A 25904-nucleotide genomic window follows, 5' to 3' on the forward strand; every position below is an offset into this window, starting at 1 on the left:
GTGGATGAAGGATGCTCCTACAAACCTTGGAGTAAGCAGCACTAAGGTTATCTGCAGCTCCCACTGATGTGTTGTGTGGAATGAGGACATATTTTTGTTTAGGAGCCAAGCAGCTGAATGAGCCCTATAACTGCTGGAATCCAGACTGATCTCCCAGCTGGTGAAAACCTGCCTGCTGCTGTGAAAACGAGCCGTTTGGTGGAACAGGAAGGCAGCTGGGGCCTGATATCAGGCATTAGGATCTGTAAAATGAGTCTGTGAGCAAGCAGGAAACATCTCGTAATGCCGAGAAATGTGCACATACTAGGAGGTTAGGAGGTGCTGTAACTACGGCTACTTTATTACAGCAAAACTTACAATCACGATGATTTTGTCTTGAAATTGAAATTGAAATCCAGGTTATTTAACGTTGACTTTTAAAACATACTACATTTAATGAACTTGAAACAAACTTGCATTATAACAGTGGATTTTCTTTAAATATAACATTAATTTAAAATATAACTGAAGTGAAAAACAAGTAAAAATGTAACTCACAGCCAACCCATAAATGGGTAAAGAAGTGGAGTGTGGTCCCATCTCATAGTCACCCAGAAAGCTACGGTAGGGTGACCGAACGTCCTGTTTTCCCAGGACATGTTCTGGTTTCTCTGAGAAACCCATGTGAATTTGTGTCTTTGGTTATAGATAGTATTTTGTAATATAACAATTTTCTGTCCATAGAGAGGAAGCATACTTTAAATGTATTGAAATTATAAGGCATCTTTGCGTAAACTTCGAGTATCTCATTGGTAGGCTGAGTGCCCTGGTTTCCAGAAGTCAAAATATGGTCACTGTAAGCTACAATAAAAGGCAAATTTTTTGAATAACACATATTTTTGTGGACTGAGCAGTGATAAGTGATGTGCGTTAACATTTATGACCAGCTTATTGCCTGAGCAACCATGGCTCCATCAGTGGAGCTAGCATCACCATGCTATCAGTAGCAGATAGTACGTCCCTTCAGCTGCTCCCTTGTTTTCACTCAGGGTTGATTTGGCACACGTTTTATGCTGGATGCCCTTCCTGACCCAACCCCACACTGCGTGGAGAAATGTGGCAGGGATGCGGTTTGAACCGAGAACCTTCCGAGAGCTAGCACGCTAACCACTTGGCCACCACCCCTACCTGCTATCAATACCTCCTACTAATGGTCCTAACATACAAATTAAATAATACAATTTAATCAACAATTACAATTACCCACCCAGTAAGCCACTTTAACTCAGAAATTTGTAATAAAATGCTCAGAAAGCACAAACACGGTCGAGTCCACAGCAGCTAGTGGCCACCTGCTAGCTTACCAGAGGGTGGTGCGACGCTCTGGTAGCAGCGGCCATATCCGCTGGAGGTTGCCCCTTGAATTTATCAAACATTCCAAAATTAAGAGCATCACTGAAAGACAGATTATGGCAAAACAACCATATTATCTCAATTCCGTTGGTTTCATAATGACTGACTATTTTATAATCAAAATCAATGACGATGTGGCAAACATGAGATTTCAGCAAACAAACAGACCCCCAGAAACTTCATTACCAAAATAAATAAATAAATAAAATTTAAAATCTGACATCGGGGTGAATGTGAGGCATAATTGTAAAGCGCTTTGAGCGTCTGATGCAGATGGAAAAGCGCTATATAAATGCAGTCCATTTACCATTTAAAATCCAGCATGCTGGACAGCAATATAGTGTGACTTCTGCCGCCCCTGACCTTATGTGCTGAAATAGCATGGATCTGCTTTCTGCTGTACATACTGCATACGACAGGAGCACAGGAAAAGCTGCAGTATCACTATGACAAACCTGTCTCACATCTCTTGCCTGTGCAGACTGTAGAGTGTTGTAAATCTGAGCTGAATATGCACAGCAGACAGGACGTGTATGACATTACACGTCTAGTCACGCACACCAATCCTTAATGGACCTCAGTGGTTCAAATGTTTGATCGCTTCGTTGTCGTGACTTTAATTTTTTCATTTTATCATGTGCCCTTCAAAAATATTTAATAATTTTTGTTCTGTACAAAATATAGTGAGCAAGTGAACAATATGAGCTGACAGTGGTTTTGATCTTTACAAACTATAAAGGAAAATTGTTGTGTGGGCCGCTGAAGAGGAGGTACTGCTGGCCCACCACCACCAGAGGGCGCCCTGCCTGGAGTGCGGGCTCCAGGCACCGGAGGGTGCTGCCGCCTCACAGAAGCAGCCAGGGTGACAGCTGTCACCCATCACCTGAGACAGCTGATTCCAATCAACAGGGAGGTATATCAGCAGGACGGCATCTCCACCTCATTGCCGAGATATCGCCCTATCAAAGAGGTAACAATCTCCGCCCAAACGTACTATTAATTACAGTTGTAATTCTTGTTGATTGTTTGTAGGATAGCTGACTACTGGACAACTTTTGGATAAGTACTCACCTTCCTACATTCCGTTATTGTTGTTGACGAGAGGTGGAGGTGGAATCTCCACCCTCCGTGTTGCTGGGTGCAGCCGCACCCACACCTGACTGTTTCTGTTCCTTGCCAGCAGTACCGGATCCGACGAGCGGAGGCAGTGGCCACCTGGGAGTTCGGGACTTGGCGGCTCCAGTATTCCTGGGGTTCGGTGGCAGAGGAAATCGGGTTGGTTCCGGTTCGACTTGGACAGACGTCTCCTATCGTCGAGCCTGCCCACACGACACCGTTGTAATTGGACTCAATTTCAATATTGTAATTGGCTGTGTTTGTTGTGCCTGTTTCACAACAGTAAAAACAGTGTTATTTGACTCCTCCATTGTCCGTTCATTTGCGCCCCCTGTTGTGGGTCCGTGTTCCAACACTTTCACAACAGGATATCTCGGCCAGCGTCATGGATCCCGAGGGGCGTCAACCGGCTGTTGAACGGCCAATGGAAGAACAGGGCGCGCAGGCGTCCTCGGGAGGGGTGATCGGTGAGTTGCAGCGGATCCTCACCGCTTTCACGACTCGGTTGGATTTAATGACCGAGCAGAACGTCCTCCTGAACCGCAGGGTGGAGGCTCTCGCCGCACAAGTGGAAGCGCGCCCCCCGGGCGCCGCTGCAGCTCTCCCTCCCGTCGACCCTGTGCGTAACAGCGACGTTCCACTGGTCGTTCAATGACCCCTCCCACCTTCCCCTGAAGCTTACATAAGCCCCCCAGAGCCGTACGGAGGCTGTGTGGAGACGTGTGCAGATTTTCTTATGCAGTGTTCGCTCGTCTTCGCACAGCGTCCAGTCATGTACGCGACCGATGCTAGCAAGGTAGCTTATGTAATAAACCTGCTTCGCAGCGAGGCACGCGCTTGGGCTACAGCGCTCTGGGAGCAGAATTCACGGCTCCTTCTGACATATGATGGGTTTGTGAGGGAGTTCAGAACCGTGTTCGATCACCCTAATAGAGGAGAAACCGCTTCAACTGTGCTACTGTCGATGAGACAGGGGCGTCGGAGCGCAGCTGCCTATGCAGTCGACTTCCGCATCGCGGCTGCAAGGTCCGGCTGGAATAGCGCTGCCCTCCGCGCCGCCTTTGTAAACGGACTGTCATTTGTTCTTAAGGAGCACCTGGTGGCTAAGGACGAACCGCGGGATTTAGATGGGCTCATCGATCTTGTCATACGGTTAGACAACCGGTTAGAAGAACGTCGGCGGGAACGAGACGAAGGGCGTGGCCGTCCCTCTCCCTTCCGGTTCCGACCGCGCTCCGCCTTCCCCACGCTCCACGGCCCCTGCGCTCCGTGGGGCCACAGCTCCCCCTGCTGACGAAGCTATGGACACGAGTAGGGCAACATTTAGGGCACCAGATGCACAGAGGAGGCGGGCCCACGGAGCTTGTTTTGTTTGTGGCTCGATAGAGCACCACGTAAGAGACTGCCCCGAGCGGTTAAACACCAACGCCCGCCCCTAGAGACTGGGCTAGGGGTGGGCCGAGACATTCACGTGGGACACATCCACATTGCTACACGACTCCCAGTTACGATCCTTTATGAGGAATCAACCCTGAAGGCCCCAGCACTGGTGGACACGGGCTCTGAGGGGAATCTGTTGGACAGCAGATGGGCCAGGGAGATAGGGCTCCCTCTGGTGGCGCTTACCTCGCCTGTGCAGGTTCGAGCACTAGATGGCTCCCTACTCCCTCCAATCACGCATAAGACACCACCCGTAACTCTGGTGGTGTCAGGAAATCACCGGGAGGTGATCGAGTTTTTTGTGACTCCGGCCACCTCCCGTGTGATTTTAGGATTTCCCTGGATGTTGAAGCACAATCCCCGGATTGATTGGCCGTCCGGGGTAGTGGTTCAGTGGAGCGAAACCTGCCATCGGGTGTGTCTAGGTTCCTCGGTTCCTCCCGGCTCCCAGGCTAGGGAGGAGGTCAGAGTCCCGCCCAATCTGGGGACGGTGCCGGTGGAGTACCACGACCTTGTCGACGTGTTCAGCAAGGATCTGGCTCTCACTCTTCCCCCCCACCGCCCGTATGATTGTGCCATTGATTTGGTTCTGGGCAGTGAGTTCCCGTCCAGTAGGCTGTACAACCTCTCACGGCCTGAGCGCGAATCAATGGAGACCTACATCCGGGACTCGTTAGCTGCCTGGTTGATCCGGAATTCCACCTCCCCGATGGGTGCAGGTTTCTTTTTTGTGGGTAAAAAAGACGGCGGACTTCGTCCATGCATTGATTATAGGGGACTGAACGAAATCACGGTTCGCAATCGATACCCGTTTCCCCTGTTGGATTCGGTGTTCACACCCCTGCATGGAGCCCGAATTTTCACCAAGCTCGATCTTAGAAATGCGTATCACCTGGTTCGGATCCGGAAGGGAGACGAGTGGAAGACGGCATTCAACACTCCATTAGGTCACTTTGAGTACCTGGTCATGCCGTTCGGTCTCACAAACGCTCCCGCGACTTTCCAAGCGTTGGTTAACGATGTCTTGCGGGATTTCCTGCACCGGTTCGTCTTCGTATACCTAGACGATATACTCATCTTTTCTCCGGACCCTGAGACCCATGTCAAGCATGTACGTCAGGTCCTGCAGCGGTTGTTGGAGAACCGGCTGTTTGTGAAGGGCGAGAAGTGTGAGTTCCACCGCACGTCTTTGTCCTTCCTGGGGTTCATCATCTCCTCCAACTCCGTCGCTCCTGATCCGGCCAAGGTTGCGGCGGTGAGAGACTGGCCCCAACCCACAAGCCGTAGGAAGTTGCAACAGTTCCTAGGCTTTGCTAATTTCTACAGGAGGTTCATTAAGGGCTATAGTCAGGTAGTTAGCCCCCTGACAGCCCTGACCTCACCAAAAGTTCCCTTCACCTGGTCGGATCGTTGCGGTGCCGCGTTTAAGGAGTTGAAACGGCGCTTCTCGTCTGCACCCGTTCTGGTGCAGCCCGATCCTAGTCGCCAGTTAGTGGTTGAAGTGGACGCCTCGGACTCAGCGATAGGAGCCATGCTGTCCCAGAGCGGGAAGACCGATAAGGTCCTTCACCCGTGTGCCTATTTTTCCCGCAGGTTGACCCCAGCCGAACGGAACTATGACGTCGGCAATCGAGAGCTCCTTGCGGTGAAAGAGGCTCTTGAGGAGTGGAGACATCTGTTGGAGGGAACGTCCGTGCCATTCACGGTTTTCACTGACCACCGGAACCTCGAGTATATCAGGACCGCCAAGCGGCTGAATCCCAGGCAAGCCCGCTGGTCACTGTTCTTCGGCCGTTTTGACTTCCGGATCACCTACCGTCCCGGGACCAAAAACCAAAGATCGGATGCTTTGTCCCGGGTACATGAAGATGAAGTCAGAACGGAGTCGTCGGATCCCCCGGATCCCATCATCCCGGAGTCCACTATCGTGGCCGCCCTCACCTGGGACGTGGAGAAGACCGTCCGGGAGGCCCTGACACGAGACCCGGACCCCGGAACCGGACCGAAGAACAAACTCTACGTCCCACCAGAAGCTAGGAATGCAGTCCTGGATTTCTGTCACGGTTCTAAGCTCTCCTGTCATCCTGGGGTGCGAAGAACCGTGGCAGTCGTCCGGCAGCGCTTCTGGTGGGCGTCCCTGGAGGCCGACGTCTGGGGTTACATCCAGGCCTGTACCACCTGCGCCAGGGGCAAGGCTGACCACCGCAAGACCTCGGGTTTGCTACAGCCGCTGCCCGTGCCTCATCGCCCCTGGTCTCACATCGGCCTGGATTTTGTCACGGGTCTTCCGCCGTCCCAGGGAAACACCGTCATTCTCACGATAGTGGACCGATTCTCCAAGGCGGCCCACTTCGTGGCCCTCCCGAAGCTACCAATGGCCCAGGAGACAGCGGACCTCCTAGTCCACCACGTCGTCCGTCTGCATGGGATACCATCAGACATCGTCTCCGATCATGGCCCCCAGTTCTCCTCGCACGTTTGGAGGAGCTTCTGCCGGGAACTGGGGGCCACGGTCAGTCTCTCGTCCGGGTATCATCCCCAGACCAACGGGCAAGCAGAACGGGCCAACCAAGAGATGGAGCAGACCCTACATTGTGTGATAGCCGCGCACCCGATGGCCTGGAGTACCCACCTGGCCTGGATCGAGTACGCCCACAACAGTCAAGTATCATCCGCCACTGGCCTCTCCCCTTTTGAGGTGTGCTTGGGGTATCAGCCCCCGTTGTTTCCGGTGGTTGAGGGAGAGGTCGGTGTGCCCTCGGTCCAGGCCCACCTACGGAAGTGCCGTCGGGTGTGGCGTGCCGCCCGTTCTGCTTTGTTGAAGGCCCGGACGAGGGCGAAGAACCATGCAGACCGGCGGCGGACCCCGGCTCCCACGTATCGTCCTGGGCAGGAGGTGTGGTTGTCCACCAAGGACATTCCCCTACAAGTGGACTCCCCAAAACTACAAGAACGATACATTGGTCCGTACAAGATTCTCAAGGTCATCAGTCCCGCCGCAGTGAGGCCGGAAGCTGAAGCCTCACTGCGGATTCATCCAGTGTTCCACGTCTCCAGGATCAAACCTCATCACACCTCACCCCTCTGCACTCCGGGTCCGGCACCACCTCCTGCCTGGATCATCGACGGCAAGCCGGCTTGGACTGTGCGCCGGCTCCTCGACGTCCGACGGATGGGCCGGGGTTTTCAGTATCTGGTGGACTGGGAGGGGTACGGCCCCGAAGAACGCTCCTGGGTGAAGAGGAGCTTCATCCTGGACCCGGCCCTCCTGGCCGACTTCTACCGGCGCCACCCGGACAAGCCTGGTCGTGCGCCAGGAGGCGCCTGTTGAGGGGGGGGTCCTGTTGTGTGGGCCGCTGAAGAGGAGGTACTGCTGGCCCACCACCACCAGAGGGCGCCCTGCCTGGAGTGCGGGCTCCAGGCACCGGAGGGCGCTGCCGCCTCACAGAAGCAGCCAGAGTGACAGCTGTCACCCATCACCTGAGACAGCTGATTCCAATCAACAGGGAGGTATATCAGCAGGACGGCATCTCCACCTCATTGCCGAGATATCGCCCTATCAAAGAGGTAACAATCTCCGCCCAAACGTACTATTAATTACAGTTGTAATTCTTGTTGATTGTTTGTAGGATAGCTGACTACTGGACAACTTTTGGATAAGTACTCACCTTCCTACATTCCGTTATTGTTGTTGACGAGAGGTGGAGGTGGAATCTCCACCCTCCGTGTTGCTGGGTGCAGCCGCACCCACACCTGACTGTTTCTGTTCCTTGCCAGCAGTACCGGATCCGACGAGCGGAGGCAGTGGCCACCTGGGAGTTCGGGACTTGGCGGCTCCAGTATTCCCGGGGTTCGGTGGCAGAGGAAATCGGGTTGGTTCCGGTTCGACTTGGACAGACGTCTCCTATCGTCGAGCCTGCCCACACGACACCGTTGTAATTGGACTCAATTTCAATATTGTAATCGGCTGTGTTTGTTGTGCCTGTTTCACAACAGTAAAAACAGTGTTATTTGACTCCTCCATTGTCCGTTCATTTGCGCCCCCTGTTGTGGGTCCGTGTTCCAACACTTTCACAACAGAAAATTACATATTAGACCCTTTCTTTTGAGGATGTGGTCCTGTGCACATCTTTAAAAGCCCCCTGGAGTTTTGCACACACAAAAAAAAGTCTTTAATTTTATCATCTACTTCAGTGTGCCAAAACAAAATCACCAGCCTACTGACAAAAAAGACACTTTAAAAAAATTCTTTAAAGAATTTATTCAATTTCAAAAAGCTTTCATATATTGAAAAACTAATGTTTATTTTTTTTTCTCTTAATAAAAAATGTGTTTGATTTTCTTCCATCACTGAGTGAACAGAAACTCTGATCTGAAACGTCCACATATTCCCATTCCAACAAAAATTTTATGTGATTTTGAAAAAGCAAAGAAAAAGAAAAACAAACAAACAAAACAAATAGATTTTATTAAAGAAACATATGAATGATCAAGTTACAAATCTCCTTTTCAAATTAAGAATAAAATATGTGATAAATATTTTTGATTTTTCATTGGTGTGTCAATAGAAATATGTCACTGAAAATGTATTAATAAATTAACTAATTGATTCAATAAGATAGACAGATAGATAAAAGAAGGGCTACTGATAAAGGTCACATTCATATTTTATTCTGTTGTGATTTGTCTCAACACCATTCTGTTGTAATTATTACAATGTAGTAGAAGCTAATTGTAGGTTACAACATAAACTGTTTTCTAGGAGCAAAATGACTGAACTTCAGTCATTTTGTTCAAAAATTACATTACTTTTCCATTGTTTTACGTGAAAGAGAATAAAAAAGACAAAACCAGCACACATGCTTTTGTACTGAAAGCCACACATTTCGCTTAGCTAGCAAACCGCAGACGAGTAGCCATCTTGAAAAAAGACAGCCATAGCGGGCCTTTATTTCATACACCACTGATATGGAACTTAGGCTGTTCGTATGGAAAAGCCGACATGCACCAGTGTGGAACCTCCCAGCTATCCTTCCGCAAGTTAACAAATGAAGAGCATGCCAGGAGTGAGGGACATGTTAGCGAGTCTAGCAGGAAGAACACACAACATACTGCATGAGTGCAGCAAGGAAATACTGAACAAGTGGTGGTGTTAGTTTTGGATTATAGGTCTGAGCAGGAGTAGTATGGGCTAAGTTGATAGTGACAGTGAGAGAAACTGAGAAGGAGGCAGGAGGCAGGGGGAACGTTAGCGTGCTGCTAATAGAAGGAGCAAAATGCCAATGAGATGAATCACAGCGCTAAACTGATGCCGCTGGTCAAGTGCTTCTGCGACTCGTCTGTTGCTTGGCAGGATTTTGTCAGTGTGCTTCTAACTACCTCTTTGTACTGGAGCTGAAACCGGGAAGCTTTGAGTAAGTGTTACAAGCCACATTACATATTCTGGCACAAAGTTAAAACCTATTTATTTTGTTTTTTTTAGCAGACTGGTCAGACACTTTGCTTGGGAGTGGTTGGGAGAGTGGGATAGCCTGTGACTGGGAATGTGATAGTGCTGACCACATGGCTATCACCGTCCTTGAGCTTCACCCAAACACACCCAGATTTTAGGCATGTCTGGCGAGCTCGCGCTATCATGTTGCATAAACAGGTTAAATTAACATAAGTGAACAAATAATGTGCATTATGAAACACATGAGCCACTTTTTCAAGGCACAACTGCTTTTCTACAGGTGTCTACAACAATAATTGTTGAACCTTATCACTTATAGATGGTAAATAAATGGTAAAATTGACTGCATTTATATAGCGCTTTTCCATCTTCATCAGACCCTCAAAGCACTTTACAAATAATGCTTCACATTCACCCCCGATGCCATACAAGGCGTTCACTACACACCAGGAGCAATAGGGGATTAAGGATGTGGCCCAAGAGCCCCTAGTGATTTTCCAGTCAGGCTGGGATTTGAACAGAGGATCTTCTGGTCTCAAGCCCAACGCCAAACCACTAGACCAGGGGTGCCCAACTTCGCTCCTCGAGATCTAACTTCCTGACACTCTTAGTTGGATTCAGGTGTGTTGGAACAGGGAGACAACTAAGAGTGTCAGGAAGGTAGATCTCGAGGACCAAACTTGGCACCCCTGCAGTAGACCATCACCTCCCCTCCACTAGATCATCACCCCCCCTTATGCTTATGACAAACTATGAGGTTGATAGATGTTTGGGAAAAACCCATGGAGTCATGAGGTCACTGGATAGATATGAATGGCTATGCCAACACCTTTACAGAAGTGTGAAGGTCAAAATGTTCCAGAGTTACTTGGTGGTTGTGAGACCTGGATGCTAACCAGCGACCTAAGATGCTGACTAAAAGTCTTTGGTAATATTTCTCTCTAGGAAATCCTTAATGTTGCTGGAATGACTTTGTGTCCAATAAGTAGTTAAGTAGGGAGAGTCACATGAGGTGTACTAAATGTATTGTGAGGGAACTCCAGTTACAACATGATAGCCAGGTGGTATGCTTCCCTCAGTATGAACCTGTACACAGATGACTCAATGCTGAGGACCTGGGTGCAGCACCACACTGTGGAACCCCTGCACCCACCCCTTTCCAGTTAGCAAAGAGCCAGGCAGATCACTAGTCCATCCCCACATCCTGAAAGATGCCATTTATCTGCTTCAGCCAGCTGATGCATGGTCCTCTCCAGGTGTCTTTCGCTCTCAAGGTCCCAGAGGTATGAATGTGACTGTTTGGCAATTTCACTATTATGGCAGAGCTCAGGAAAACTTTGAAAGTCTTAGTCCAAAACAATTGCAAACTCAGACACTCAGCTTCCATTGTCCACAAAGTCAAGCTCAGTAAAACTTTCCTCATCAGCAAAGTTGCTGGACTGCAAAACCCTACCGAACATCTGGTACATTCAAAAACTGAAAAGAGTAGGAACAAGAACACATTCCTAACTATCACCAGAATTCACTTGGAGGACACTGGAAACTCTGCTACTCACTCCTGACAACAGTCACAATACCTGTGTATAGGCTGCCCATGATGTCCAGCAACTTGTTGGAAGACCTACACATTCTTTGAATATCCCACAAAGCAACTGGATCAACCAAATCAAGCACTTTGAGAAGCATAGTTTGCAGAGAAACACTGATGATATCCTTGCTTGCAGTCAATGAGTACTCTCAGAGCTACATTCTTCTAATTCTTGATGACTCCAGCAAAAGACCAAGGAGTTGCCCATGTATCACCTGCCTATGACAGACTGATAGCTGCTTTTGGGAGATAGAGTTGGTTGTAAGTCTGCCTAGGTTGTTCCCAAATAAGACCTGGGGGAAGGGAGAGGGGTGTGGATGTTCTCTCAACACTAATGTATGCTTCCAGACCAGACCTGATCCCTGTAGACGTGTGGATTCAATCAGAAAACTACAGGATAAACATTACAAATTAGTCTTTCAAGGACCGGCTGGAATATTTAGGCAAGATAAACGTATCCATAGCACGCAGTGGCTCATTAACCATCAGCTATTGTAATGCTCATCCGATAATGTCAAGTATCTACACATATCTCCATCACCATGGTGCATTCAGCTGTTGTTATGCACACAGGACACTTAGCAACAGATGCAGAGTTAAGTACAAATCAAGGATTGTTTTGTGATACAATGAATGTTGATGTTGCTATTCTTTATATGACACACGCAGAGTGACATGACAGACAAAAATAAAGTTACTTCAAGCCCGCAACAACTACAAATACAACAATAAATACACAGGGTTACGCTTCAAAAATAGTGCTGTTAAAGTATTTTTGCATGTGTTAATACTTTATTCTAATTCAATTCCATTTGTTCCGCAAATCTGATTGTTCATTCATGTGAGATTTCAGACCATAAAATATTGAGTAGGTGGTGGCAAAATATTAGAGCGTTTCACATTTGAATGAATGAAAGAATGAATGAGTTTTTTATTCAGCATGCACATAAACACACTTAAAGAATCTGTCAGTAACAAAACAAATCAAAAGAAAACAAAAGAAAATACAACAACTCATAAACAATTACCCAGTTATGTGGCCGAAAGGGTGTGGGCTGAACAAACGCTTATAAACGCCCACCCCTTTCACCAGTTACTATACACATTTAAGTACACTCATAACAAGTACCAATCAGTAAAACAATCAATAGTACAATGTACAGATAAACAAAAGTCAGTTCACCTAATTTTGTGTACTATAGTAAGAAATGTTGTTGTTTTTATAAATTCTTTTAAAACCAGCTAATGTACCAGATAATTTAATTCTATCAGAACAATTATTCCAGATTTTAACACTTTTTACAGAAACACCATGACTTTTAACAGTAGTTCAAATTTTTCTTCTATCGAATATCAGTGTTCCTCGCAGATGATAACAGGACTCTCATTTTAAACAACTCCTGAACATGTTGAGGCAAGATTTTATTTTTAACTTTATACATGGTCTGTATCATAAAATAATCAACCAAATCCTGAAATTTCAAAATATGAAAACAAGCAAAGAATGGGTTCGTTGGTTCATGACATGATTTTTTACTTATAACTCTTATAGGTTTCTTTTGTAACAGAAATATTGGATTTGTTTTTGTTTTATAAGTGTTTCCCCAAACCTCAATGCAATAGGTCATGTATGGGACAAGTAATGAATGATACAGCATGACCAACAAATGCTGGGAGAGGAAATATTGTGCTTTATACGGAACCGCAATAACTTTTGAAATTTTAGATTTAACATAATTTATGTGAGTTTTCCAACTTAGTTCATCATCAATAAATAATTAATAAATTATTAATAAATAATTAATAATTTGATGTATAACTCCGCGCCCTGACTGCGTTGCTGCGCAGGTGTTGATAATGGCGCTGTCTAGTGCAGCGACGATGATGCCGAAATGCGTGGATTTAATGGATTTAACTGGATTGATTGATGGATTTACCTTGAATTTAACTCAATGCAGCTGACGAGATGGAGAAATCTGTGGGTCTGGTTACGGAATTTTAAGTTTGGCGTGAAGACACTATTGCTATGGTAAGCTTCGCCGACCGAATTACTTACAGAAAAACAAACCGTACAAATGATAGAATTGGATTAGAATGGGAATAACCCTGTTGTGTCTGATGATTTGTGGATGTTCATGTTGGAATTTACGGTTGCAAATGGAGTTTTACCGGCAACGCGCTAGCAACACAACAGGGTCATTCCCTAAATTGTGGTCTCGTTGTTCACTTGAGCTAATATTAGCAAGAAACCACCAGACATACACTCGACTTATGCTTATTCTATTTAAAGAGCATATCATACTCTGATCAACACTATCTTTAAAAAAAACATTATATACCAGATTATGAATCATTACTTCAAACTATTTAAACGGAGAGTCCTGATGTAGCTGATAAAAATAAAATTTGCCATATAGCATCTGTAAAATGCACACAGACTCAGAGCTATTTTAGCCAAAAAAGTGAGGTAACCTCAGGTGCTGACTAATGTGGCTTTCAAATCAAATTATTGTACTTTAAGATCAACATAAGTCCATCTTTGCTGCTTTGTAACCAGCAACGTATTCATTAAAAAAACACATATTGTATGCTAAAAGTGCTAACACTTTTAGCATACAATATTAAATAAGATGACAGTTTCATTCAGCATGAACACTGCAGCAGGGATGTCTTGGAAGATCTGTTAAGACATTTCAACACACAACAACTCTTAATATTCCAGGTGTTTATATTAAATTACTCCAAATGAAACAGACACAGCCACGAAAATAGCTAGCAGCTGCATCGAGTGACCTCTGAGCTGAAGATGCTATGAGAGGCAAAGACACAGGGCCGCTGTTACTCAAAGTGGCCACGCCCCTAATTTTACAGAACTTTATGGCTTAAATGTCTTTGAGGGAGAGACTACCAACAGGGGTCAAAACAGTTGGGTTTTTTTTTTGTACCAGGCTGTAAACTTGTTTATTTCTGCTCTAAAGTTGGACATTTTAACACAGACTTCTATGAGAATGTGCTTTGTTTTGGAGCCAGCCCCAAGTGGCCAGACAAGGAACTGCAAATTTTTCTTCTTCTGGCAGGGCTTCATGTGAGGCCATCGAAATGTACCACTTGGCTCGTACTCACCATACTTCCACTAAAAGGGCAGGGCAACAACTAATATGTATGTAATGCAATGCAACACCCACATCAGCTGTGAGTGTGACATAAGCCTAAAATGAGCCATTTCAGGCCTAAATTTAGGCAGCTTCTTTATGCAACCCCAAACACATTGAACTATAAAAAATGTTTTTTGCATAAAACGACCCCTTTAACACAGGCAGCTGACAGCGGTAACGCCTGATGGAGAGCCAGTGTTAGTTTGCAATGCAGCCTTATTTGGTAATAAACTGAGGCAGAATAACACAGATAAATAACACTGGAGCTACAGGTTCTAGTCTACAAATATTTTGAAACAGTCACAAGAAACATCACAAGAAACAGTCCAAGTTACACTGAAGACAATGTCTGCAAAACATGATGTGGACTTTTGCCAGGATACAAGGCAGAAATAATTCTACTTCATTTTATCTCATGGAGTATGACCAAGATGTCTGAGGAGTCAAAGCAGAATAATTAAATTTTATTGAACAATAACAAATGCAAAATGCATGGTAACTGTGTCGGTGTAAAAACACTGTAAATGCACATATTTGTTAAAAAAATCATTAGAATTATAAAATGGCACAATTTCTTAAAACAAGCTGCACACCTGCAAACTGTGCACTTCTGTTAGGTATGCCTTGCAGACAGTTGCATGCTATATCAGAGGGATCATGTACTGTCACAAACAGCGAGAAGCACCTGCTTTGCTGCGGTAACTTATTAAGGCCTGTGATTAAATTTCTGCTAGATGCCTATGGCGTAAGCTGTACCAAAGTGTACATCCCTTGAGGGGGATTGGAAAAAACAGAGGTTTGAAGATCAACTCCACATTATCCTCCTCGAGGCAGACTGTCGTATTCTTGCAGTGTTTAATTTCCAAGCCTACCTGTCACTGAAACATAATTTATGTGAAATGTGTGTAGGATTTGGCTTCCATCCAGTTATGTGTCTGTACTATTTATATGCACAGTATCTATTTTCACAGATAACTAGTTACCTGCATGTCTCAGCTCCTGTGCCAGCGTAGGCTAAGCTTATGGGGTGGTTAGTTAGGTTTAGTGTTAAAGTAGCAGTCAATATCAACTGCAATGTCAAGGCTGGAACGACAACCTTGTGTATTGGGTCTGGCAACTCGAAGAACATCTGGTAGAGATCCAGATCTGTATTGGACTGCACATGTGCAATCAGAAAACAGGAAGAATACACTCAAAAACACTGATGCATTGGGTGAACTCAATTCAGTTATGTGCAGGATTTCCATTTAATAAATATATGCAGCCCCAAGTCAAATAAAGCACATCCATGCAAGATAATTTAATTTAGTTGGAACTACATATATTTATTAGATGGAAATACTGAACATAACTGAATTGAGTTCATCCAATGAGTTGTTTATTTGAGTGATAAACTCAAAAAACTGACTCACTGGATTGGATTCCATCTAATAAATATATGTAGTCCCAACTCAAATAAAGCACATCCATCCAAGATAATTTAATTTAGTTGGGACTACATACAGTATATTTATTATATGGAAATCCTGCCAATAATTGAATTGAGTTCATCCAGTGAGTCATTTGTTTGTGCGATACACTCAAAAAACTCACTCATTGGATTGGATTCCATCTAATAAATATATGTAGCCCCAACTCAAATAAAACACGTCCATGCAAGATAATGTAATTTAATGGAGTTGGGACCACATATATTTATTAAATGGAAATCCTGCACATAATTGAACTGAGTTAATCCAAAGGGCCATTTTTTGAGTGTAGTCTGCATATGAGACGAGTCAAAACCTGTAATGGATACCTGTGCATGTGCAAGCAGAAATGCCAGTAAAAAATAGCCTGAATGTGATAGCAGCCTAGCTCTGTATTCTATACACAGCGCATGTGCAAACACAAGAGCCAGAAAAATAGTCGGTATGTGGTAGAGATCTGGACCTGTAGTGGATACAATATGCATGTGCAAGTGGAAGTGCTGGAAAATGAACTGCATAAGGATGCAGATCCAGACCTGTGATGGAAGCACTCTGTATGATCAAGCGGAAGTGGTGGCCTATATTGGTCAGAATGTGCACATGCAAGATTAAATGCCAGAAGAATAGCTGTTAACAGCTCTTCTGACACAATGTGCATGTGTTAGTGAAAATGACTGAAAAAGTGGCAGAGGTCTGGATTTGTATTGGATAAACTTTGGACCTAAAGTGGACATAATGTATATGTGCAAGTGGAAGGTCTGAAAAAACTACCTGTGTGTGTTGCAGATTCAGACCTGTGCTGGAAACATGTTCAAGTGGACATGCTAGAAAAATAGCCTGCACGTGATTGAGGTGCAGGCATATATTAGACACACTGTGCATGTGCACGTGGAAGCACCAGGTTTAGTCTGTACATTCTAAAGAGCCAAACTCACACTGGGCACACTGCGCAGGTGCAAGGAGAAGTGCTGTAAAAAATAGCTTGTATGTATTCAGGTCAAAACTTGCAAGTGATGGAATGTGCACATGCAAAAAGAAGCATTGGAAATATAGTTGTATATAGTCGAGGTCCAGACTGATATCAGGCACAATGTGCGTTTGTAAATGGGAGTGGCAGAAAAACAGCCTGAATGTGGTTGAGGTACTGGTCTGTATTGGATACACTGCACGTGTGCAAGCAGAATTTCCATACACACAAAAAAACGTCTGAATGTGGTAAAGGTCTGCACCTACTGGACACAATGTGCATGTGCAAGTGAAAGTTCTGGAAAAATTACCTGTCTCTGGTGCAGATACAGACCTGTAATGAACACATGTCCATGTGCCAGGAAAATATCCTGCATGTGGTAGAAGTGCAGGCCAGTACTAGACAAACTGGTGCTTTTTCCATAGAGTCCATAGTCTGCATATGCCCAAGACCTGCACTTGTATTGGGCACATTGCACAGGTGCAAGTAGAAGTGTTGGAAAAGCAGTCTATATGTGGTAGAGGCACATATCTTTATTGCAGACAATGTACATGTGCAAGCAGCAGTGATGAATTGCCAAACTAAAGTAACAGAAGAAAAGCATATGTGTCACCGTACGTGCAAAAGTGCAGGAAGAATAGTTGGTTTTGTGATAGATGCACATAAAGGAAAAGACAATTCCCAACATGCTGTCATTTGATCGAAAGACAGAGCATGAGAACTTTGTGACAAAGTAGTGGTGCTGCCATACTTTCTGAAAGCTACAGTTATATCAACCAGACATTACAGTATGTGCTGCTAAATTAAGACCTGCTCACTGTGTCTCAAATGACCAGCAATAGTCTGTGCTTATACACCCTTATAACCAATTCAACCTGTGTGATGTTTCTCTCCGGTAGAAACTTACATGTCGTGTTCCCTATACTCATAATAATGGTGCAGCTTAGCAAAAGATTTCCATAGAAATTGTTCATTTTGTGATAAAAGCATGGAATTTGGCGCACATATTCTAAATTGACTAATGTTGATTTTCAGATATGGAGCCATCCTGGAGCTGACCTCTAATGAGCTACAGGGGTCAATAAAGAATTACACAGGGGTCAAAATATAAAAATGCTCCAATCATGTTGGAAAATATACCACATTATTTGTCTGATCAGAATGATTCCAAAAAGGTATAGTTTGGACTATCTATGACTGAATTCCATGGAGTTATGAGGTAAAAATGGCAAAAATGGTGACAGGTCAGTTTCAGTTTGTAAAGGGGTCAAAAGTTAAAGTTGCTCCCATTTTTGTATAAAATGATGCAAATTATTGGTTAATAACATTTTAAAAAGGAATAGTTTGCACCGTGTGTCATGCTTAGTTATCATGTCATGTTACATATGTCACACGTCATAGAATCCAACAGACGTCGACCTTGTTTGACCTTTACTTTGGAGGCCAATTATTCAGCGCATTCAGAGCTATTCCATTTATTAATCCTTTTATTTCAACCAATAATTTGCATCACCTTATACCAAAATTGGAGCAACTTTAAATTTTAACCCCTGTACAAACTGAAACATCTTTGTCACCATTTTTGCCATTTTTACCCCATAACTCCAAAACATTCAGTCATAGATAGTCCAAACTATACCTTTTTGGAATCATTATGATCAGACAAATAATGTGGTATAGTTTTCAACATGATTGGAGCATTTTTAAATTTTGACCCCTGTGTAATTCTTTATTGACCCCTATCAGCTCCAGGATGGCTCCATATCTGAAAGTAAACATTAGTTAATTTAGAATATGTGTGCCAAATTCCATGCTTTGATCACAAAATGAACAATTGTTTTGCTATGCCACCCTGCTATAAAGCCCTATGCTGACCCAAGGGAAAGAATACCGTGACCGTTACATGCAAAAGGTCATGACCACATTCACACTCTTGAGCTATTGATACACAGCTGCAGGTTTGCACACCGGTTATGTAATCCTGTGAATGTAACGGGTTTATCATAGGGACATGGAATTAATGTTTAAATTCTGTCACCTTGCCACTAAATAATCACGCTTCCACCAAGCCCCACCTAGAAAAAAGAGCCTATAGAGTCATCACTGTGCACGGCACCCACTCTCCACCTATCTGTGTTTGGAGTGCTAGAGAACTAGGGTGTTGGTTCTTTCCCCCTTGGACCCACATGCCAGTGTTAAAGACCTCCGGTTCTTACTCACGCCCCCTTTTTAATATAGTTTCACAAAGTACCTGCAAAATCATGTGGCATAGACAAGATTACTATCTTATTTACAGTTTTAATTGTCGCATTACAGGAAACTAATAAGCTTCTCTTACGTAGGTCGATGTGGAAATCACTTAAGTGTCAATAACTGTACAACAGCTGTCAGTAAGTGGAGACCAGTCTATGATCTTTATTCTAATTGCAGCTTCAATGGGCAATTTTAGGAAGTATTGGGTCGACTATATCACAGAAACCCCAAAGGTAAGGCTTTGGTCAACATGATGCAGCTTTGAAGCCACTCCTTTGATATCTGTGGTGTACAGTATTTTGCTCGACTGACATGAAGTCTCTCTCTGGTGAGATGGTGTCAGAATGTTGGTCTCATATTCCTAGAGCTTTTCAGGTGCATTTGACACATCCTCCACCATTCCACTGTCAATGCCTGAAAAGAACAAGGCACACGTGTGCACCCTGCCAACAATTTGTACCAGGGGACTCAAGTTAGCTTGATCACTTTGGTAGATAATACTCTGTTCAGTAATGTGAGAGGTACTTAAAGGGTTTTGGTAAAACCTGATCAACTTTAAATTTGACTTTGTTTGAGATACCCTCATTTGAGGTGTCAGGTTCAATTTTGCTGAATATCTGATATATTACATTGAAGTTATCAAGGACACAAGAAACTGTGACCGACAGACGCACAGATGCATGCAAGGACAGAAATGCAATGTTGTATCTCCCATCTGGCTTTACGATAATTATGCAAACATTTTGAACAAATATGATCTATATGGCGTTGCTGAACACTATGCCGAGTCCAGAAAATACTGAAAGTCTGTGAAGGAAAAGAAGATCATAGAACTGATTAGGGCACCTATGGGGGGAAAAAATCACTATGTGCAACAGCATTGACATGGCAACCAGAAGGTAAAAATAAAACCTGGAGGTGCAAAACTACATAGAAAATTGTGTAGTAATTGTGAAGTAGCTGGAAGATTATGCAAGCAGAGGACAGGCTGAAATGGAAGGAGAACATCCCCGTTGCTTTCCTTTGCAGTGTGATTAATGCAACAGCATGCAATTTTGTAATTTTGCGTTATTCAAGTTAAAGGTCACAATCATGTTGTTTTTATGCACTGAAGATCACCAGAACTTCAAGCTAAGATGGAATCATGCTATTTGTCCAGCTTGGAAATCAATCAATCAATCAATCAATAGAACAAGCGCACTCTGCATGCCTCAGTGTTCACCTGGTAGATGAGGACTTTGAAGTTGCGCCTCTTGAGCAGCTCGTTTTCGTTGCCCTCCAGCTTCTTGATCTGGACTGCCTGCTTCTCTAAGTTGTTCCGCACCGTCTTGACGTTAACGCTGACCTTACGCACCTTTTCCAGCATTTTGTTCACGGTGTTGGTAGTGCCGGTGTGGTTCTTGGTCAGTTTAGCCAGCTCCCCCTGGATGCTCGACACTGACTTCTCCATGGCCTCCTGCCGTGCCTCCAGCCCAGTCTGGGTCTGCTGGATCTGGTCCACCACCCCGATAATCTTGTCGAGCAATGACAGAACCATGACGCCATTTATCTGTGCTTCGTTCTTGCCCCCAGAGCCAGGGGCCAGCACGAGGTCCACCTCCTCGGCAGGGTCGTCATCATCTACCGCCGGCTCGGCAGCGGCGCCCACTAGGGCTACTTCTTCATCATCATAAGAACCTGCTGCTAGAGCCACATGCTCTGGCTTGACACCTGTATTCGCCATGGCTGCCAACTTCAAACACGAACCTCTTGCACTTGAAAACACACGACTGATGCTGCACAAATGTCAGTTCTCAGTCCCTTTTCTTGTCTTACAACTTTCTTCACCTCTTCCACGTTGACTTTACTCTTCTTTCACCTTACACCCTTTGTGCCTCTGCTCTGGAATGCCAACCGCAGCCAGCCAGGGGGAGTGGGGCCTCTCACAGCTGAGATATGCGTGCCCTGTCTCAAATGCCTCTGCTCCCTGCAAGATCTCCCAGTCAAAAACTTTTCCCTGCCTACATCCAGCCTCCGCCCCTCACTCTCACTCACCACCGGGGCTCCTCCCCAGTCCTTTCCCAAGCACAGGATATTTCCGACTCTCAGACCCCACCTCCTATGAAGCCATTAGTGGAGAAAGCTGATGGACATCACCATGAAACGAGTTAACATCAGCACGGGGGGGCAGGGAAGTTAATCTCAGAGCTGAAGAAAAGTCTGGATTTTTGGTTTCAAATAGCAAGTTCATCCAAAGTTTTTTGGAAGAGCCAGTTGATACATGCAGAAGCATGAATACGCTGCAGAAATCTCCGTCAGAGGGTAGTCAGACGCCACTTGGACAGTTTTGCTCTCCCAAAGGATTGAGGAGTTCCAGCTATCTAAATAATGTTCATTTATCTTAACTCTATATTGTACAAATAATGAATGTTTATGAGTTCAATGGAACAAATATTTCATGAGGTGAAAAATGAAACATTCCATTTTTCACCTCATGAAATATTTAGTCCATTGAAAGAATGTAAAAACATTATTTGTTTTATATAATGGCTAAAATAGATCCTTGTCATTTGATATTACATTTAGGGAATAACCCTGTTGTGTTTGATGATTTGCGGATGTTCATGCTGGTTATACGGTCGCAAATTGAGCTTTACAGGTGACGTGTTAGCGGAGCTGGTAAAAGAGATATTCTCATTGTAATTCAATTCCATCGTTTGCAGTGTTTATTTTTCTGTAGGTAATTCAGTCGGGGAAGCTTACCATAAGGCAGCATCGCTCCAACAGCGGTCAGGGCACGGAGTAATCCATCAAATGTGAAAATCCATCAAATCCATCACATGTGAAAAGGTAATTCTGTACCAGAATCCACATCGATACCTTCGTATGGTAGCTTAAATTCACCCATTTCAGGGGCGCAGTACTTGACTTTCTCTCACTCTCAGCTAACAGCGCTAACAGCTAGCAACACACGCAGCTGGTGTTCTGTTGAACTGGGTGTCTCGTCGCATAAATCGTCAGTTCCACATCCCGACAATATTACGCATGCATGCGCAGGCGCAGTTGCGTGGATGACAGGAATGACATTCGACAGGAATGACATCTCATCAGAACACCGGTCAGGGCACGGAGTAATACATCCAAATATGAAATGGTTAAATATTTTACCACCGTTACCCTGATATTATATGATCTCAAATCTCACACGATTAACCATTCAGATTTGCGGAAAAAATTAAATTGAATTAGTATAATTCATAAACAACAGAAAAGGGTCTTACATTTTGGTTTGTGTCACTGCTGCTTAACAGTCCAACACAAACTTTAAATAGGAGTTCAGTTCTTGGAAAAAAAAAAAAAAATTCTGACAATGCAGTCTGTGATACTTACAAAAAAAAACAAAAAAAAACTTTGTGTACTTCCTCAGTCCAATGAAAATTCATGTCAGATATTTGCTCAGGTTTTTGTCCTAACAGCTCTTCATGCCTCCAGACAGCTTATGGTGTAGTGGATTTGTTTATATGTGTGTGTGTGTGTGTGTGTGTTAGAAGAATTCATTCAAATCGTCATCTGTCAGCAAAACAAACTCTGCCATGTTTAGCTAAGAGCCGCCCCCACTAGTATGTGTGTGGGTGGAGTTCGCAGTGTGCAATGGTACAAAATGTATGGAACTAAATTTGCACGGTAAATGGAACGAATAATCCATGTCATGTGACATACAAAGCACCAATCAAATGACAAGGGTCCACTCAGCTGTTATATAAATATATATAGTTGCACGTGCACTGCAAGGTGTATTTGAGGATTACAACTATACTGGGCAAGGACAGATGTCTCAAGCCTTTTTTCTCCTGTTGCCATGGTGAATGTTGCTATCTGTGTTCCATTCTCAAGAGCTTTTTATAACCTTATGATAACAATTATGACTGTGGGCAATTATGACTGTGGGATACAAGAGGGGTGGATCTTTTTTCATGGACAGGTGGACCTTATTGTTGGCTCTTACTCCCATCAAATTGAATGCCCTAAGTTGTTGACACACTTCAAAATAGTGACATTGGTGAAATTGTCTTATGTATCTCAAGTAGAAACATAACAAAATTATGTTATTTGGACAGCTTCTGAACATGTTCAACCAGTGTACATATTTAAATCAAGTAAATCCAACAGACTTTTTTTTCAGTGCAAATTAAAGTTGTTTATTTTGCATGAAAATAACATGAAGAGTACTAAGAAGGTCAGGAATGTATCATTATGTGAAATATACCACATTGCTATATGGCTAAGACAATACGCACACTCTGATTGGCTGATTTCCAGTCTGATATTTTCCCACATCATACTGTTCCCATGACAATCGGTCTGGATTGCGTATCGGATTTGCAACTTTGTTTATAATTTTCACAGCGTGAAATAAAACAAGAGAAAAAGCAAACAAAGAAATTATGAGTGACGAAGAGGACCATTCGTCAAGCAAATACGTATTATTACTGTGACAAGTTTGAAGGAATTAACTGCCAACAAGCTTGAAGTGGACATGCAAAATGAAGACCAACAAGATGAAAACACAGCTCCGAACAGCCATATAATAAACAAATTATTAACCTCGCTCCCTCGGTTTGTACTGTCAAGACCTTGGTCTAATATTTTCCCGTACAGACCTTGCACTCTGTTCATAATCCTTTATTAACTGTCAAACATGGTGGAGGCATCGTTATCCTCACAAACAAGCAGCAACTGAAAAAGACTGCAGTAAAGACCTCAAGGGAGGAAACTCAACATTTGATGGTGTCCATGAGTTCGACATTGACTGGAAAGGATTTTCACACAAAATATTAACAGTAATCTTTAAATTTCTAATTATGTTTTGAGGCTTTTTGGCCTCTGAACATGGACAAGAAATACTTTTATTTCAAAGTATTAAAAAGTTCAAGTTAGTAAAATTGCCTACCTTATCAGCTAACAAAGTGTTAAATAATGTTGCGTTCAGAACCCTTGGACATTTGCAAAGATCCAACGTTAAAAAAAACTCCTACAAAAAAGTGTGTTATGAGATTACCTCAGTAAATTGAGTCATGAACTACAGTAGCTAGCCTATATCACAGTAGAGCTAGGCTAACGTTATCTTTTGAGCTAAATGAAATTGGCAAAGACATTTTTGCTGATGTGTGATGCGGGTAACTTAATTGTGCATAAAATGTTAATGTATAGCAGTAATGTCTTGTTAAAAAGTCATTAAAAGATGTATTTTCAACAATGTTGTGTCTCCAATCGCAAAGGGGGCCGCCATCGCAGTGACGTCATCGGGTACCTCAGGTAGCTCAATTTGCTCAAGTTTCTTCGCAGCCTTGAAGTAAATTTCCCTGAGCTAGAGGTCGGAATCTCAGAACTTCCGCGAGTTCTGATCGGCGCATAATATTAGCTAGCTTGAAGGGTATTTGTGGCATTGCTAAATCCTTCTTAGGGGCTGGCGTGTACACAGTGGATCAGGATGCCAACACAACACAACAGTTGGTGTAACAGTAACTGTGACACAATATGAGGCGGACACATAAAATGATATGTATCATGATTAGAGAAACTGATCTAATTTGTTTCCATGGCATTTAACCCCCCACACAGACACACACACACGTTTTGTAGTACTACTGTAATTTTGAAGATCTCCAGCAGATGGCACTGTTCCTTGATAATTATGTTTGCATTTCATTTGAAAGCACCCCAAAACAATACACAAAGATGCATTTATTTGCAGAACAGCATGCTGGCTTGTGAGAGCAGAAGAAAACTCAGAACATTTATCGATGCAGTTGTGGTTAGAGGGCTGTCATGCATAACCACGTCAGCCTGTTGATGGCAGAGGTCACTGAAGAATAGCCACTGGTTTGAGCTGCAAGACAACATTACTTCAATTACTCACTTGCTGCAACTAAATTATGTACAAGAATTTGCATAATATGATACATTCATAATTAGAAGGTAGAATTTAAATCCACAACTAACTCAAAAATGTAATGTTATATGCTTACAGTATATCTCCTGGGATGTTTAACAATCACTATTATGGTAAGTAGATTGCATTTTCATAGCACGTTTCCATCTGAATCAGAAGCTCAAAGCACTTTACAATGATGCCTCACATTCACCCATTCACACTTACACACTGATGCCAGGGTGCTGCCATGCAAGGCGCTCACTACACACCGGGGGCAATTTGGGGATTTAGTACGTTGCCCAGTCAGGCTGGGGTTTGAACCAAGGATCCTCTGGTCTCAAACGCAAGACAACCACTAAACCATCACCGCCCATGTACCTCCTATATACAAACTTTGGTGATATAGTACTTTTTCCACAGTTCTTTCCTAAAGGGGCAATTCTGAAATATGAGAGTATCACATTAATGGATGAACATGATTTGCCACTTCACAAATTTCAACTGTCCAGTCACAACCTAGGATGCAAATGACAGCGTCCATATTAATAGTCGGAAAATGTATTTTATGCAGTTTTAACATTTGCTAATTAGCATTTTTTGTAAAAAATCAAATAAACAAATAAAACAACCAAATAAATTAATATATTATTTTCAACAAATTATTTTTATGCCACAAAATTCAAAATCTAAGGTTTGCTATAAATTCCATCGCTAAAAAGATGAAGGACTACAAAAATGGCGTCGTGAACTTCTGCAGGTTCTCGTCCGGGTCACTTCTCTCTTTTGTGTGTGGCTTAAAGCTTCTTCTTTATCACTCCCAAAAAGAGGACGTCAGCAGCAGTAGCACATAAAACGTTAAAGAAAGAAGACTTTCCCAGAAGAAAAGGTATAGACAGTAATCTCTAAGGTAACCGTGAGAAACGCCATTTCAAAACTAGTATTTATCGAGTATTTATCTTGAGCCAGCTAGCGTCATTAGCGTAGCTAATTATTGAAGAGCAGGTGCGCCTGACACCGACTTAACACACAGTTTATAGATAAACCGCCCTGACTGGTCGGTTGAATTAACTATGTGTTCATATAAGTGAAAGATAAAATTGCAGCTAGTAGCTGCGCTTAGTGTGCTCGTCAGTTTTAGCGTAGCAACATTTTTTTTTT

General features: G+C 43.7%; 2 protein-coding genes and 1 long non-coding RNA gene across 7 annotated transcripts in view; 2 read left to right on the forward strand and 1 right to left on the reverse strand.

The window, feature by feature from the left end:
• cavin1a (caveolae associated protein 1a) overlaps nt 1–20815 on the reverse strand; it is a 46148-nt gene extending 25333 nt beyond the window's left edge. Inside the window, 1 exon segment of the mRNA XM_034190699.1 lies at nt 20055–20815. Within this exon segment, the coding sequence (XP_034046590.1) occupies nt 20055–20555 (501 nt within the window). The 5' untranslated portion in view covers nt 20556–20815.
• On the forward strand, nt 5627–20127 carry LOC117528127. The gene is made up of 3 exons (XR_004565677.1): nt 5627–5637; nt 17824–17833; nt 20048–20127. It is a non-coding gene; the product is annotated as an uncharacterized LOC117528127 (long non-coding RNA).
• Nucleotides 20816–25519: 4704 nt separating the features above from the next.
• The window catches only part of atp6v0a1a (ATPase H+ transporting V0 subunit a1a), a 31132-nt gene continuing 30747 nt past the window's right edge, over nt 25520–25904 (forward strand). For 4 of the 5 annotated variants that reach the window (XM_034190348.1, XM_034190351.1, XM_034190352.1 and 1 more), the window contains exon 1: nt 25530–25632. The gene's annotated coding sequence lies outside the window, so the exon portion shown is untranslated. Of the gene's footprint in view, nt 25654–25904 lie in introns of all 5 variants that reach the window. The other variant, XM_034190349.1, reaches the window with a different exon arrangement.

The sequence above is a fragment of the Thalassophryne amazonica genome, chromosome 16 (assembly GCF_902500255.1).
Source record: "Thalassophryne amazonica chromosome 16, fThaAma1.1, whole genome shotgun sequence".
NCBI lineage: Eukaryota > Metazoa > Chordata > Actinopteri > Batrachoidiformes > Batrachoididae > Thalassophryne > Thalassophryne amazonica.